The 18,342-nt window shown below is 37.3% G+C and overlaps 1 protein-coding gene across 1 annotated transcript in view; it reads right to left on the bottom strand.

Annotated features, from left to right (window-relative positions):
- TNKS (tankyrase) overlaps positions 1–18,342 on the bottom strand; it is a 214,663-nt gene that overhangs the window by 50,953 nt on the left and 145,368 nt on the right. Inside the window, exons 9-12 of the mRNA XM_066237626.1 lie at positions 17,255–17,376; positions 15,328–15,419; positions 15,162–15,240; positions 1,012–1,183 (exon numbers count right to left, since the gene is read on the bottom strand). Coding sequence (XP_066093723.1) covers positions 1,012–1,183; positions 15,162–15,240; positions 15,328–15,419; positions 17,255–17,376 — 465 coding nt within the window. The remainder of the gene's footprint in view (positions 1–1,011; positions 1,184–15,161; positions 15,241–15,327; positions 15,420–17,254; positions 17,377–18,342) is intronic.

The raw sequence follows: 18,342 nt of genomic DNA, 5'->3' as shown, positions 1-18,342 counted from the left end.
TGTAGTTCTTCCCAAGTAATTACTGCTATGATAATTAAAATTATTTTATTGAAACTTTCCGTCATTTTCTCTTCATGTTGCAGTTAGGACATTTGACACAGATTTTTGGAAAGTATCTGTAGTTAGACCATATTATTTATGAATTCGTTTCTGAATAGTAAAGGGGGGTTATAGAATACTCCTGATAAAGGGGGGCCCTGTGCCTGATGGACCTGGCCTCCAGGTGGGCCAGGACCCGGGACTCTGCCCCCACTCCGCTACCTCTCTCACTCTACCTTCCACTGTGTTCCTTCGCTCTGCAGATAAAGCCCACAGACAAAATGAAAGAACTGAGAAAGAAGGATGAATTAGGAAAAATTTCTTTTACATCAAGATCATCATTTTTCAGTAGATAGTTTTATTTTGTCTAATTTTGGTACTTTGGAAACTGGTGTCTATTTTTGTATCAGTTTTATTTTTAATCTTCCTCAATAAACTAAGTGCTTACATTACCAATCACTGAACTAGTTAGGCACTGCTAACACTCAGCCAAGTTTTAGAATTAATTTTAAACAAGAAAAACACAAGATAATTTCATAGAAGTGCAATGAAGTTAAGAATGACAACACTCAGGTCAGAATAGAATACATGTAAGAACAGTATGAACCATATGAATGATCTTTAATTTTCTCTATTTTTCAGGTTTTAGGGCTACCGTATTTCCACACTGTTTATATGAACTTTAACTTTTGATCATAACACACGAGTCAGGTTTTTATTTAAAACTAAAAAAATGAAAGAATTACAGAGCATTTGCCTTCTCCTGACACCCACCCCACCTTCCCCAACAGGCTGACAGGGCCACAGGCTGACCTGTGAGCAGGAAAGGCAGAAAGACTATTCAAACAAACAGACAGACAGACAGACAAACAAAACACATTCCAAAGAGCCCCTTCAAGCAGAAGGGCCGAGGTGCGTCCCTGTTTAGCAGAGACCGTGGAAGAGGAGAGAGCGTCAGCCGCTGGGACTCACCGCTCAGAATCTGCTGCACGGCCTCGTTGCCCATCTGCGCTGCCGTGAAGCCTTGCAGGGAGATGATGGAGGGGTCAGACCCGTAGCTCAGCAGGAGGCGGCAGGTCTGCAGGTGGCCGGCGAGGGCAGCTCTGTGCAAAGCAGTCTGGCCAAGAGTGTCCAGTGCATTCATCTGAAAAACCATTTGGTGAGCACGTGAAATTGAGCATCTACTGTATTTTTCGCTCCATAAGACACACCTGACCATAAGACACATCTAGGGTTTTAAGGAGGAAAATAAGAAAAAAGATATTCTGAACCAAATGGTGTGTTAACATATTTAATAAAATACCGTATTTTTTGATCCATAAGACGCACGGGCATTTCCCCCTCCACTTTTGGGGGAAGAAAAAGGGCATCTTATAGAGCAAAAAATATGGTACTTTTGTTCCCTTTTATACTGAAGCAAATACATTTGAATGAGAAAAAGCAATAGTCTAAGTTTATTTTTTAAATGCCAAAGATACTTCCTCATTAACTTTGCTCCCGGGCTCTGAAGAAGTATCATCTTCAATGACCCTTCTCTGGCCATCTTATTGACAAGTACAGTGCTCCTCCCCATCCCTCAATGACTGACTGTCCGGCCTCCGCTCCTGGCCGTCCCCTCGACAACGAGAACGCGGACTGGGACTTTGTCTGATACCCGTCTATCACACTCCAGATGCACATTCAATACTTTTAGATGGGCTTTACCACACTTGTTCTCAGAATATAGAAACAACAAAATATGTGAACAAAGGCAGTTAAAATAGTTCATTAATTTCTTTTCTAATTTTAGTAATTATAATAAAATGTCCTAATTGAATTACAAACACATTTAACAAAAGTAAAATGATTTGAAGATTGAAATGTCCCATTTAAAAATGTTTAAAGTGTGATAGAGAATAATAATTTAGCTAATTTTAAGACTAAGAGAATATTAAACTTTTGGGTCATGTTCAGGATTTGATCAAACCTAACTGGTCCTAACCTGTTTTCCAAAATGCCTCAGTAAATACCTTCTACTCCAGTCAGACCCAAATCTATGTTCATTAAACATACTGCTACTTCACAGAAGCCTCCTTCCTACACTTATGAGATCCAGTGCAAGTGCCCCCCTTTCTAAGAAGCCCTCCTTGATTACATCCTTTCTCAAGTCAGGGCTATCTTATAAATTATAACATTTGGATAGATTTTGTTTATTTTTTTAAACCAAGGTAAACTAAGTTATCAACAATATGGACTATATTAGGTTTTCTGGATCCTCTAGAAAGTTCTTGTTAATGGTGCACAGTAAATTCTCAAATATATGCCTTTGGTTATTCAATATATTTGTGCACACCCACCAAATGCGTAAAAGGATTTAAGACAACTAAATCTCCCTGACTCCCGTCATTGATTGTTACAAGTAAGGCTGCCACACTTGTTTTGCCAAGGTTCATCTAATTTCTTAACAGTGTCTCACAAAATCCACCATGAAATATTGACATATTTAAGTATATCACCTTTGCCATCAGGAAAATGACTTTATACACAGACAGCATAAAAGCACAGTCATTCGTGTGCACTGATGGAAAACACAAGCTGCCAAACTAAACGTCTTGAATTTTTCTATAAATATTTATTGTTTCTTCACCACAGGAGAAAAACCTAAATTTGAGAATATTCTAATCATTAACATTTTTCTAGACTTGGATAAGAAACCCACTAAATTATGTAATTATAGTGATGAAAATCTTCAATGTAGCCTGACCAGGCGGAGGTGCAGTGGATAGAGCATCGGACCGGGATAAGGAAGACCCAGGTTCGAGACCCAAAGAGTCGCCAGCTTGAGTGCAGGCTTATCTGGTTTGAGCAAAAAGCTCACCAGCTTGAGCCCAAGATCGCTGGCTCAAGCAAGGGGTTACTTTGTCTGCTGAAGGCCCGCGGTCAAGGCACATATGAGAACGCAATCAATGAACAACTAAGGTGTTGCAATGCGCAACGAAAAACTAATGATTGATGCTTTTCATCTCTCCGTTCCTGTCTGTCTGTCCCTATCTCACTCTGTCTCTATAAAAAAAAAAGAAAAGAAAATCTTCAATGTAGCTTGTTAACATGGTAACATGGTTTGAGAATTATTTAAAAATTATTATTCTAAAATATAGATCGTATCACTATTTCTCAGCTTAGCGACTTTTTATTCAATGCCTTCAAATAAACCTGAATGAATCCCTCAGTATGTCATTTAAGACCACCCATAATTGACTTTTATACCACCTTGCTTTCCACTATATTTTCCCATCACAGTCTTTATTAGATTTAATACTGAAGCTCTACTTTTTGAAGGTTAGTTTCTAACATCATTGCCAAAAGTATAAAATACACCTTTGGGCAAGATGATTTTTGAAAACACCATAGCAATGCAATGGGAGAGACAGGTGTCAAGTTTCTTGGTAAATCCAACACCAGCCAGTTCTCCCCAGTGTCTGAGCACATCTACTAAACAGCAGATAAAGTACAGGAAGTATCTTTAAAAACACACTACGTGTGAGAAGAGGTACTCTCTATAATACGTGTGGTGGAACTGAGTGCAATACAGAACATAGCAGATTCCCTCTACTGTCTCACACTCAGAGGCGCGCACTCATGGAGTGAAATACTTGGCAAAAATCACCACCCACTACAATTATTCAAAGTAGTATTTCTCATTGCCCGTGTTTTGAAAGGGGTGGTCCTGAGTGCAACTCTACTGTTTACTCTACGTTCTCACTTCCCCACCATGCTCTTCTCTCTGCTTCACATTCCTTCCCTCCGTGTGGACCTGTCAAACTCAGAACTGAGTTATCTCCTACGGAAGGGATGCAATTACTGCTAAGGCTCTGTGTTAGATGCTTTTTGTAAATTGTAAGCTATTTAAAAGCAGTGGCTATAACCATCTTAAATGTAACTTTTCCCTCTACCTTCACCTCCCCAAGAGAAAACAATGCAAGGACACAGTGGGGAGCTTCACGAATAGCTTCTGAATGAATGCAAAAAAGTACAATAACGTATAAATGGTTATTAGAATTAATTGATAAGAGAAGCCTTTTAGCTAAAAAATTCTAACCATTTGATGAGGACTTATTGTTAATTCTAGAAAGCTAAAAATTTGATATACTGAAGCTGTATGTCCTCATCCCTATATTTATATCCATTTAAGGCATTTACTCATTTCTATTGGTAGTATTATATTCTAGCATTTCAGAAAGCCCAAATTCCTTAGATAAATTATAAGACAGATCAGAATAACACAATATTCTTCATTTCAATGAATGTATTACTTTATTATAAAAGAACACTACAATTCTTCCCTCAAACTCTAAATGCTATCAGCAACAAAAGAATACCTATGGAGCGCTTTATCAGACAAAGCTGCGGCACTCCCAGAAGTCACTGAAGGCACCAGTGAGTAATGTAATAGCAGCACTCACTCCACGGAAACGGGGAGAATAACAATACTGGAACAATTTGGCGACACTTTGTACAGCCCACTTAGAACAATGGGTAAGAGGAAAATATTAAACATTCTACAAGGGTGTTTGTGAGGGAGAATTATTCCTCACTGGGTGCAAATATCATAAATTTCTCAGGACTCGGGCTTGTCTCTCTATGGTCACAAGATGACCGTGGAAGCTCCACACGTCAACTCCATACATTATTCTCATCCAAGAGCAAAAAGCAAGTCTGTTACAAACATTTTAAAAGAGAAGAAACCTTTTACAGCAGACTTCTCTTTAATGGCTGTGGCCAGAAATGTTTCTTAAACCCACGCCTACACCAGTCACCAGCAAGGAGAACGAGATTACCAGCATTTTTCAGAACCAGCCTTCCCTGGAGCTCCCATACATGGAAGAAAAAGTTCTATAGAAGGAGTTGCAAGCTTTTCCATGGGTCAATTTCAACCAGTGGACTGTTTTATATGCCTGCAAACTAAGAACAGTTTTCACATTTCTTTTTTTTTAGAGGTTTTATTTATTTATTCATTTTAGAGAGTACTGAGAAAGAGAAAAGAGAGAGAAGGGGAGAGGAGCAGGAAGCATCAACTCCCATATGTGCTTTGACCAGGCAAGCCCAGAGTTTCAAACTGGTGACCTCAGCGCTCCAGGCCAATGCTTTATCCACTGCGCCACCACAGGTCAGGGCAAACATTTCTTAATTATATTTCAATGGCTATATAAATACCCCCATAAAATTGTCAATTTTACCTCTTGGCCCACAAAGCCTAAATATTTGCTATTTGGACTTTTAAATAAATGTTTGCTGACCCCTGTTCTGAAGCAAGGAAGGAAAAGATAATTATTGGATGAAAAATCAACTCGAAGCATTACTGATCTTTAAATTGATTCAAAATTAAAAATAAAAATTGAGATGCCTTGCTCTTATATTTAACTTTATTAGTATCATTAATGTTCTACCTTTGTTTATTCTTTTATCATTTAGTATGGGATACAATCAGGGTTCTCTAAAAAGTAGTCAACCTCATTTTTTCTTCCAAGTATTCTGAAGTGGTTCAAGGCGCAGAAGTGCCAAATGTGCGTTCCTTCCAAAGTAAATATAAGTGTGTTTTCTGAGGGCAGAGGAACTGTTCTACATGATTACAGATCAGTCCCTATTCCCTGGTTTTTAAATGGGAATCTAGAATGTTCTAATGTTCTAATGCCATTTCACAGGGGAGAAGAGTGACATTTTGGAAATAGTGTACTTTTATTACAGGGAATTGGAGGGAACTCTAATTGTTTAAAGGCGGTTCTCATAAGTTTGGATTTATTACTGTAATCTCTACCATTCTAGAAGTTAGCTAAATGGCAAATGATAGTAATTCATTATTGTTGGAGAAATGCAGAAGATTAAATGACATCCACAATATCAATACTGGAAGCAATAAAAAAAGGCAAACTAAAGTCCAGAATACAGCCTCTGACCTGGAAGATCTCTGAGACAACATTGTTTTGTATTCTGGGCTTCGACAATTTTGACTCATACACTGACAATTATTCACGGAGGCAAAAACAACCAACCGACCAAATAAATAAATAAACAACCCCCCCCCCCCGACAAGTCAGGCTTCGTAACATCTAAAATATTCCTTATATACAAGAATTAAACTCTTAAAGAAATGAAGTCTACTATTATACCTGTAATTAAGTGCCTCCCTGGTTATCAAGCGGAGTTATCAAATAAATGGGACTACCACTCACAAGGATTCTTTAAACTTTCACATTAAACGTATATATGTATTGCTGTCCATCATTTGTGTTTCCAACGTAAAATATATATTTGACAGATTTATTTTAAACACATCATTATTTATTCTTCATATTTTAAAAATATACAACTTTAATTCTTAACATCATTTGGAACTACCAACATACATACTTACGGAAGAAATTGGGAAATGCTAAATCAATTTTTCTGATCAGTCCTCTCTATTTTCCTCTACCACAATACCCACCATAAGGATATGATAGAGGATGCTATAAAAAATGCTTAGCATTCAGCACTAAAGAGGCTATTTTCACTCAAGGACAGAAACTGTCTCAAATAAGAAAAATGCTACATTTAATGTGTTATATCCCAACTGTGGTAATTAATCGGTTAGGAGTAGCTTGGGATATATACTTAGAAGGTGTAAGAAAAATAACAGATGTCTGGCAGTTTCAGAGACAAAAACCATTTCCCTTTTTTCCCTTGTATCTAGAGATAGCTCCTAAGGTATATTTATTTCTATCTGAGTAGTAATAATGCTTTTCCTAAAGAGAATAATTAGATAAATGATATAAATTCATAATGGCATTTGGCTTAAAATACATAAGACCTAAAATAATGATTCAAACATGCCAAAACAGTTCTGGAAACCAGCAAGTGGACTAGAAGGAGATGGCTAAGGGGACTCTTTCAATATTCTAACCAGTGTGAAATAGCCTAGTCCCAAAGACCTAACCGGAAGGCTGGGTTCATTACTCTACTGAATTTAAGCTGTCATTGACCACATCACTCATTTGGTACTTGTGAACTTTTCTGTAATCAAGCTTTTATTGTTAACTCACATTATAATTTTACTTTAACTATGAAAACATAGGTTTAATTAAAATAACCGGAGTTGACACTAGCCTCTGTTACTTTAGGGAGAAGGACAATGAGTATTTTCCCCCCAAATCAAAACACCTTGCAGTGAAAGTGAACAATAAAAAAATGCATTAAGTCATTAATATACACTAGAGGAACAAAGATCGGGAGCCAGAGCAGGTCTGTGCACTGGTAACAGAAGATAACCCACGGAACAGGTGGCGGGCATACCACAGTCTTTTTAGCTTGATAAGAAATATCTCAATATCATCCCTCTTTACAGAAATTTTAAAAAGCTTTTTTGTTGAATACTGCTTAATGATTATACAAGCTATTAAACACGTACCTTGAGTCCATGTTTCTGTAGTTGGTATTTTAAGAGAAAGCATCTCCTAGAATATATCTGTCTTCCTGAAGCAGCATTCTGTGCAAGCCACCTACCTACTAAACAATTTCCAGGGGCTCTCCAAGTACTATGAAAACTCTCCAATTGAGACTATCGAGATCTTGTTCCAATAGACTTTTTCAGATTTTCATTATTCCCCTTTTCTGTATCTGACGGACTAACCATAACTTCTGACTAACAAATTCTTTTTGGCTGAACTTCAGTGTGTTATTATTTGTGAACCTTCAAAATTCATGTGGAATTTTAAAAGAAACAATCAAGGCCACTGAAGAGGGATATATGGGATATATAAATATAGTAGCACATACTTTCTCTGCTTTAGTAAAGGGATACTTACTTTCTCACGAGCCCTATGTGCCTGAGAAATAACTCCCTGTGCACAGCTGATCAGACTAGGGGGAGTTAATCCACTAGCTGTGTGGAACAAACAGTTTCATTCATATTCTCCTTTTCTTGTCTCTGAGACTTGGGGAAGGTGGTAGCTACAGGTGGTATATTTCTAAGTCAAAGACATATAAAGTAGAGGCTGCAAAGACCATATTTAGGTCATGCAAAAGTAAAAGAGAAAAATATATCTATTAAAAAAAAAGAATGAAGCAGATGAACAAAGACTGACAAAAAAAACCCTAATTCAATCTCAGAAAGAGACCACCCAGAGAGAGCATGGCATGGCAGCCAAGGTAGCCAACAGTTCCCAAATTCCTTCTCGTCTTTTGTCAAATTTAGCTACAATTCCTGCAGATTATTTTTGTGGGAAAACCATATGATTATCTCAAAAAAGTAATAAGCATACATGTATATAAGTATATAACAAATTTCCACTTGTGCTTAATAAACCACTTGCTTTGTTCCTGGTGACTACATATCTCTGAAACACTGGCCCCTTTGTTCTGTATTTTGATATGATCAAACCTCAGATGTGTTTTGAACTATATAAGATACTTTGGATCTATAGCTTTAAAAGAACTTTAACACCTTTGGCCTAACAGAATCTGCTTCTCAAGCCACCTCTAGAACAGAATAAAATCCTTATAGTGAGTACTATGTGAGTACATTCTTGAATCCCTTCTCAATATGAGAAATAAGCCCCTTTAATGCCAACTACGATCAACACAATTTTTCTTACATACAATATAAATAAATCTGTCAACTTAAGACATATGAACAATCAAAAGAAATTTGTTCTCATCTTCTACACATTTAACAAATGCTCACTAATGACAAAAGAGCAGTACTTTTTATGTATGAAAAAAAACTCTGAATGAAACCTTTTGTCTTTAAGTGTTGATAACACCATATGCAATTGGGGCTCAAGTTCTACTTAGTCTCGACAGCAGACCAGGCAGTAGTGACAGAATGCGGCATGCCAGGGCAGAGCGACAATCAAGACACACTGCTGTGTGAAGGACAACAATCTCTCAGTCTCTCCTGTGTAGACTTGATGGTAATCTCACAAAGCAGGGTGTTGGCAGAGAACATTACTAATTTTTTTAAGACATAAAAGTTTACTCCTATAAAAGTGGATTTCTCACATAAGTTGGTTAATATTCTCATTTTCTTATAATCCTCCTTTCCTTACTAGCTATTTGTTTTCTATCCTTTAGCTGAATGTTGCCTGTTTGCCCCTCTGAATCCATATCTACCATCCACCCTGCTCTGTGTCCTGGGAAAATCACTTTTGTGGGTCACATCCACAGGCTCTTGTGGTCTTTAACTTCTTGGTGTGGTTGGCCAACAGAAGCCTGGCAGGAGTAGAGTTAGATACGCCTCTATCAAAGGCTGCAGGTGCTGTCCAGGGGCCCTCTCCACACAGCCATTCCCTCTTCTGGTTCCAGACCTCTTTCTTTCCTTGCGCCCCCACCCCGAGCCCAGAGATGATAACATCTCTAACATCTTCCCTCTTGCTGCTAGTATACCTCATCCCTTCTTGATTTCCTTAAACCTTGCCTACATCTTTGTTTATAATTTCTTTATACTTTCCTCAAATCACCGACTTTGAACGTGCTGTTTATTGTCAAGAACCTAATTTAATTCTCTACGTCTGTATCTTTGGAATAAGCCCTTCCAAAGCTACCAAAACCCTTACGTGAAAACTGCCGAATTAAATTCCATTGTCTATACCTCAATTCCTCTCTACAGCACCGATGACCTGTTCTTTCTTCACACTCCTACTGCATGCAACAGACATGTGACAGGCCTTTCAGTTTCCCCTCTCCGTGGCTGCTCTATAAATATGAGGAATCCTCAAAGGTTCTTTCCTTAACAATCTCAATTCACCTCTCCGTATTTTGCCTATCAGGAACACTACTCAGTCTCACAACATATGATCACTATGTAGATGGCTACTCAACAGATAGTTCTAATCCTAAATTCTCTTTTATTTATATTCGAGTGCTATATTTCCAATTGCTAGCTTTACCTAACTGTCTCTCTGTTATAGCAATTTTCAACCAGCGTGGAGCAAGAATTTGTAAATTGCATAATACTTGACTATTTAGTCAGGGGCACTGACCTCATTTCCCTTAGACTGTCAAATAAAAAACTGACAACAGCCAACACAACAATAGCCACCTGGTATGAATGAATCACAATTATACCTACTTTTCTGTCAGATCAGCAAAATATATATATTTTTGTCTGCTACAGAATTTTATAATTAGTTTATATGTGCCATGAGATGAAAAGGTAAAAAATCACTGCTTTATCATATTAACTCCAAGTACAAAATCATCATGGCATAGAAAACCAGTATTTCTCTCCAGCCTTCTTACTTCCATTCATTGTATCACCATTCTATGAGTCCATTTAAACAACCAATTCATTTGCAAGTAATAAAATGATTCCTTCACAAGTGGCTTTCATCTTTTTCTTTCTTCATTACTAATGCCACGGAACTGGTATAGGATTAGCTGCGAGGTCGGTCACTGTGTTAACTTCTAACTGGTCTTTTCTCTCAGGACCCAGCACAGTCTTAATCATTTCGCATCTCAGTCTTTGTTGAGTTAGTGAATTGAAAAATTATAAAGGGATTAGTTTTATAAATTTTATATAAACAGATAAAGGGAATTCATAACATATAAGTTTTAAAAAACAAATATGGAGAAAGTACAATGCTCATACTTACTAGCAATCAAAGTATTGTCTGTGAGCCAGGAACTCTACCACACAATTCTAGCCAAAGCTCAATTAATGAAAAAAAAATCTTATGCGGGAAGAATTATTACCCACATCACCAGTGAGTCAACTGGCTCAGGGAATTAAATCAAAGGTCACAAAAGTAGAAAGTGGAGGATTCTAAGCTGAAAAGTATGCCTGCCTATGTTATATATACAATATGTTTCATTTAACACGCACAACAAACCTGAATTTTTTCTCAACAAGCTGTGAGCAAAGAATGCTTTGGCTTATATAATTATGAAGTACTATCTGTCTAAGGAAGACAAATTAATTACTGGTATTAAATCTCCCTGCCAAATTCTCTGCCCTTCCTGGCAGCTTTCACGTGAAAACATAGCTCCTGGAGAGAAGGCGCAGCAGGACAGTGGAGGCAGCAGGGGGCGGGCTCCTCGCTCCAGGCGCGAGGTGTTCCTTCCAAAGGGGCTTTTTGAATCAAATGGGAAACCATGGTTGCCTGAAAAACTAATTGAAACCACGAGTTCTCCAGAAAGAACCCGAAACAAGCAAACTCGGGGGGCCCAGAGTAGTTAAGTTAGGGTTTTACTAACATATTAAGGCACCAGATAAAGCAAGTCTAAGGGACAGCAAGCAGCCTGTCTTAGAAATGAGGGAATGAGTGAATGGGAAAATGGCAATTGGTACCCACTGCTTCATAACCCTGACTGAATAACCCCAATTTAAGGTAGTGAATAGCATGTATTCTCAATTTGGTTGAACTGTAATGGAAAGACTATGGAGAATATATGAGTTTAAAAGTCATTCTAGCCTGACCAGGTGGTGGCGCAGTAGATAAGAGCATTGGACAGGGACGTGGAGGATCCAGCTTCAAAATGCCGAGGTCGGCCCTGGCTGGTTGGCTCAGTGGTAGAACATCGGCCTGGCGTGCAGGAGTCCTGGGTTCGATTCCTGGCCAGGGCACACAGGAGAATTGCCCATCTGCTTCTCCACCCCTCTCCCTCTTCTTCCTCTCTGTCTCTCTCTTCCCCTCCCGCAGCCAAGGCTCCATTGGAGCAGAGCTGGCCCGGGCGCTGAGGATGGACCCATGGCTTCTGCCTCAGGCGCTAGAATGGCTCTGGTCGCAATAGAACGATACCCCAGATGGGCAGAGCATCGCCCCCTGGTGTGCATGCAGGAGTCTGTCTGACTCCTCTCCGTTTCCAACTTCAGGAAAAAAACAAACAAACAAACTCCGAGGTTGCTGGCTTGAGTGCAGGCTCAACTGGTTTGAGCAAAGCTCACCAGCTTGAGCCCAAGGTTGCTGGCTTGAGCAAGGGGTCACTCAGTCTTCTATAGTCCCCTAGTCAAGGCACATATAAGAAAGCAATCAATGAACAGCTAAGGTGCCGCAATGAAGAACTGATGCTTCTCATCTCTCTCCCTTACTGTCTGTCTGTCTCTCCCTTCCCTATCTGTCCCTGTCTCTCTCTCTCACACACAAAATGTCATTCTAACTATTGAGCCGTAAGAAATGACGATATATTTATATTTACAACAATATGGATGGACCTTGAGAACATTACACTGAGAGAAATAAGTAAATCAGAAAAAATAAGAACTATATGATTTCATACATAGTGGGATATAAAACTGACACAGACACAGACAAAAGTGAAGTGGTTACCAGAGGGAAGGCATGGGGAAGAGGGCAGTAAAGAGGGATAAATATATGGTGACAGAAAATGATTTGACTTTGGGTGATGGGCACACTGCACAATCAACAGTTCAAATGCTATAGAGATGTTTATCTAAAACCTATGTACTCTTATTGATCAATGTCACCCCATTACATTTCATTTCTAAATTAAAAGAAAATAAAAGTCATTCTACGTCACTGCCAGAGTGTTTAAAATTATACATGCCCCAATGGTAAATTCTGACATTACTGATGAGAATGTACTGTGAACATGAAGGGCAAGCAAAGACTGAGAACCACAGACTTAGAATAATGCTGACTAGGATAGGTTCCAGCATAATGTTCTTTTTCACTGAACCTTCATGAAATAAAATGACTCATGGAAGACAATAAATAGCTATTTTTTCAAAATAAAGAGCATTATTCACGGTTTTTTAAGAACATTATAAATGCCATAAGATATTTTAAAAAATAGGTCAATGATAAACATATGATGCTCTTAAGTGTATCAGAAAGCCTACTTAGCTTAGTATTTTCTGTTTGAAAAGCAACAAGACATTATTTATGTAACAATGCATTATGGTACCTTCAAAACAGGCCATAAATCTGTGGAACTCTGTTCTCTTTCATTCCATCTCATCCTAATTTTTAAACTAGAAACAACTGCCTTTTTAAAGCAATGATATGAATAAAAAATGTTTTAAGAATACTCTCAATATACATATGTGCTCACTTATAAATTGCAACCAATAGTGCTGTACTAATACATAATAAATATGTATAAAACCTGCACAAAAACAGAAATAACAAAGAATGGGCAAGAGATAACATTAAAATTTTTAAATATTTTAATTACTAACGGCACAAAATATCTTTTGGCTCAATTTAAAAAACTGAAAAAAATCTTACTAAAAACTATGATGTAGATTTGATGGCCTGATTTTAAGTTCATTTTCAATAGTTGGTCCCTATGGCTAAAAAGATTTCACACAGACATGCAGAGCCACTGGAAAAAATATGTACCTTCTAAATCACATCACTTATTTTTAATGTAATTTATTAATTATGCTAAGGTTTTAATTGAAATTCTGCTAGTAAAATTGCATCTTTCTTGATGTTCTTACAAACTTATTAGGAGATGCTGCATTAAAATGTTTTGATTCTAAACACAAATTAAGAAAGACTTTTAAAAATAGTTTAGAAATTTGTTTTCAAGTTTTTAATTATGTAGATATGACAGCTGGGAGATATATTTATATCAGTTTTTGGGCAAAATAAACCCAAAACAGTGGACATTACTAAAAGTCTATTTTCAAAATGCTGTCTTCATTTTTAAAAGTTTTTTTAAAAACTGTTACTTTCTCATTCACTCTAAACCGTGTAACTTTTACCTTTAAAGGTCGATTACATTTTTTCTTAAGAAAAAAGTACCAATGGCTCTGATTGCACCGGAGCAATGCCCCAGAGGGGCTGAGCATTGCCCCCTGGTGGGCAGGCCAGCTGGATCCTGGTCAGGCGCATGCGAGAGTCTGTCTTTCTCACTTCGAAAAAAAAAAAAAAGAAAAAGTACCTATATACAAGTAACAGTCATTTGAAGTCAACTATCAGCAAATTATAAACTCTCTTACTTTCATTAAAAAAAGAACAACACTCAGTACGACAATTACTGGAAATATTAACTCATGAAACAGCCAGACAACCTCTTTGCGTTGTAAGACTGTCATGCCCATTCCCTCTGATTACAAACAACGGTATTTATAAAGTTCCTACTGTTTAGGCCCATAAATCGACTGATTTGAACATGTAAAGTGCAGTGTGTCATGACATACTCATAGTGAAGAGAGGAGTGAGTTTTTCACTGTCACTCCCTCGCTCTCAAACTCCCACTCTTCCTTAGGAAACATCTTGGGCTCGGGCATGACTCAGACAGGTTGGCACATGCGCCTAATGATGTTGCTAGCACCAATCTGCACCTTAACTATTCATAGATCTTATTTATTTATTTTCTGATAGAGACAGAGAGAAAGACGGAGAGAGAAACAGATAGGGACAGAGATGAGAAGCATCAATTCTTCATTGCAGCACCTTAGTTTCTCATTAATTGCTTTCTCATATGTGCCTGGATGGGGGTGGAGGGGTGGAGTGACCCCGTTGCTCAAGCCAGTGACCTTGGGCTTTAAGCCAGCAACCTTTGGGCTCAAGCCAGCGACCATGGGGTCATGTCTATGATCCCACTCAAGCTGGTAAGCCCGCACTCAAGCTGGTGAGCTTGGGGTCTCAAACCTGGGTCCTATGCATCCCAGTCTGATGCTCTATCTACTGCGCCACCGCCTGGTCAAGCTTAGTTTCTTTATTTTTAAATCAAGATTACTATTTTAACAAATTAAAATTCTTTAGAGCTGTCATTTGAAAAAATATCATTACTAGTTTGAAGAAATACAAATGTTCTTTAAAATAAGTAGTAATATTTTGAATATCATTTACCTAAGTGATTTTCTATAAACCATTACTGAAGCTGTCTATAAAAATATATCAATTCCAGTATTAACATAAAATAATGTAAAGTTGAAATGTATTTAAAATTATAAGACTGCAGTTATATGATATTTTATTGCTTTATAGAAGCATGACAGTAAACTACAATTAAAACACAAGTAATTATATTTGCTAGGTTAAATCAGCTTTAAAGGAGAATCAATGAATTCAAATACATGTTAACAGTCCTTTATAAAAGTACTTTCTCTCTGATTTTCCTGAAGAAGTTAGCAGCCTTCAAAGCCATTAGCTCCTGGAGGCCAAGCCTACATGCTGCTTCGGGGTGAGCCTCACCTTTGCTCCATGCTTATGCAGAACTTCCATGACGTCATTGTGGGCTCTTTCTGCGGCAACATGCAGAGGAGTCATGAAACTATGGGGACGAGAAAATTTAAGGTCATTTGCTAACTTTTATTGCATTTCCCTTTAAGAATTGAAAACTTCCTGCAATGACACTTACTCTTTATTTTTTTCATTAACATTTGCTCCTTTTCGAAGCAGCAGTTCTGTCACCTGTTTTCGTTTGGGATGCAGGGAGGCCACAGCACAGTGCTGTAAAGTAAGTAAGTTTAAGTTAATACAATTCTATTTAAAAGTAGATTTCTAAACTAAATAGCATACACTGACTACTTAGAATATTGTTATCTCAAAATATACTTATATATTTCACATTATGAAGATGATAAAAATTCCTCCTAAATACACTGGAAATACAAAACATAAACCTTGAAGGCATGATAAAACTATGCTCTTGGTTAAGCACTAAGAAGGACTTTTCCTTTAGCCAATAACTATTATCCAGTCTATATCATTTTGCAGGTATCAGAATACTGTCTCTCCAAAGATACAAGAATCTATAACTCAATTTCTCAGTTCTTCACTAAGCTGTCTGCCAAATAAATCCCATTTCTCCAACTCTTTCACAGCGGTTTCCCTGCATACAGAAGAGTAAGCCTTTATGCTCAGGACCAGGCACAAAAGGTAAGAGACCTCAGAGCACTCAGAGGGAGAAATATTCTCAGAAATCTGGCTTTATCCTATATTTATACAACTTTTATATTCAACTTTATTTTATTTTAATGTCTGTATTAGAATTTAAAAAGTAAAAAACTATTTACTAATGAATAAAATGAACCCACCAAAAGCAGGTCAAGTTTATTCTGTGACTTTTGAGTATTTCCCGGCATAATGTTGTGTAGCACGAATGTATCTGAAACCTGTGCAAGAGCCATATATTTAGATGTACATACAGTTGGCCCACTTCAGTTTGGTAACTCTTTTAATGTTGTTTCCACATGTATTGATGACAGTTTGACTATTTTTGTGCCAGATATATGAAAGAATGTTAACTGAAGTATATTTAGAAGCCTGTGATAGAAGCATTGCAAATGTTTAAATTCTGAATTCAGGACAAATCAAATTAGCCCTATTTCTGAAACTTAAAAGTGGTCAATGACAATGAATAGAAACTAATATTTCTAAAAGTATTTTAGAAAGAAAAACATGAATAGTTTTTTGGGTTTTTTTTTTTTTTTAATTTTTCTGAACAGAAAAGTGAGGAGGCAGAGAGACAGACTCCCGCATGCGCCTAACTGGGATCCACCATACACGCCCACCAGGGGGCGATGCTCTGCCCATCTGGGGCATTGCTCTATTGCAATCAGAGCCATTCTAGCGCCTGAGGCAGAGGCCATAGAGCCATCCTCAGCGCCCGAGCCAACTTTGCTCCAATGGAGCCTTGGCTGCGGGAGAAGAGAAAGACAGAGAGGAAGGAGAGGGGGAGGGGTGGAGAAGCAGATGGGCATTTCTCCTGTGTGCCCTGGCTGGGAATCAAACCTGGGACTTCCATATGCCGGGCTGACGCTTTACAGGTGAGCCAACTGGCCAGGCCAAACATGAATAGTTTTAAAGACAACTGGTAAAGTCTGGAACAAAAAGTTCACAACCATACCATTTTGTATAATGAATATAATAATTCTTTGAATGTGATTGCTCAAAAAAAATAATGTAAGTATCTTTAAAAACATTTTAATCTTCTATAGGAAACAAATACCATATTTATCTAGCAAGTACAAGGAAAATAAAAAAGAGAAAATCCCATCTGGTATTTATGAAAGCATTGGCCACCAAGGTGGATGTTATAATATGGTTGGATAAAAACAAACATAAAAATAATTCCCGAATCAAAGTTGAGCAAAATTCAGTTCTTTCACTCATAAACACAACAACCTCCTGAACCAAATTTAAAAATCAATGCAACCAACATTAAAATGCAAACTCTTGTCACTTCAGGTACTATAGCTACTTTAAGGGTTCTGAAATAAAAATCATAGTCTGTGCTCACACTACTATTCCGAACCCACGAAATGGATTAACGATAATCTTACCAGTGCTGTTTCATGAGACTGTGGTTGTTTGAAATTTATGATTTCCAAGGCAAGTGTTTTTTTAACTTTGGCTAGGTCTGCTTCTCTGGCTGCTTGTAGTAAAGAATGACCTTTAAATTCATCTGTTAATAAAAGAATGGTTGACATAACAAAAATTAGAAATTTATAAAAATCATGAACATAATTATAAATTAGGAAAATCATTAATTTTACATATTCTTCTATTTTAGCAACAGCAGCAGCATGATGATCTGATGATAAAGGTACAAAGGGTGAGGGTGTAGGCTAATAACAATTATAAACTGTGCATGCTCTGAAATAAGACTGTATTATACTCTTAGAGTCATAAAGATTCACATACAAATACACACACTCCAGGAGAGTTTTAAAACAAGCAACCTAACTGTCTACCAAATGGAAACCAGTTAAACAATTTGTAAACTTATAAACTGAAATATTTTATAGCTCTGAAAGAAAACAACACAGATCTTTATTTACTGACATGAAAGTATGCATTATTATTTTTTCTTTCTTTCTTTATTTTACCCCCCTGAATGCATCCCCCCTCCCTGTGTTCCCCTCAACATCCCCTCGCCCCCTTCCGTCCAGAATTTGCCTTTCTGCTCTCTATAAAGCTGTGTTATGTGTATTTAATTTCACCAATCTCTTTGGGGAATGGAGAAAGGGGATGATAGGATGGGATCAGAGAAGGGAAAAGTATGCATTATTAAATGAAAATTCAAGTAGCAAAAGAGAAGACAGGTTGACTTAATTTTTTTGTACTGTTATTATGATTTCCACCACAACTAAATGTTAGCAATGATATAAAAAAGACATTTAAAAATATTCACCAAAATATTAATAGGGATTATGATTTGACCCAGAGAAGGAAGGAACTGAATTATGGAAAAAGTGCCAGAATTTGAAATTTTTCAAAGAACAATTAATATTTATTATTTGCCTAAGCAAAAGATTTTTAAAAAGGGATTTCTAAATTAAATGCATAAATAAGAATCTAATATTCTCATTTATTCAAAACATATAGTCTTATTTACAAGTTTGGTTTATATTTTGATATGACAATTTCT

Source organism: Saccopteryx bilineata, chromosome 6, assembly GCF_036850765.1.
Source record: "Saccopteryx bilineata isolate mSacBil1 chromosome 6, mSacBil1_pri_phased_curated, whole genome shotgun sequence".
Classification (NCBI taxonomy): Eukaryota; Metazoa; Chordata; class Mammalia; order Chiroptera; family Emballonuridae; genus Saccopteryx; species Saccopteryx bilineata.
Note: the sequence above shows the minus strand (reverse complement) of the source record. Positions and strands in the feature narration are given on the sequence as shown.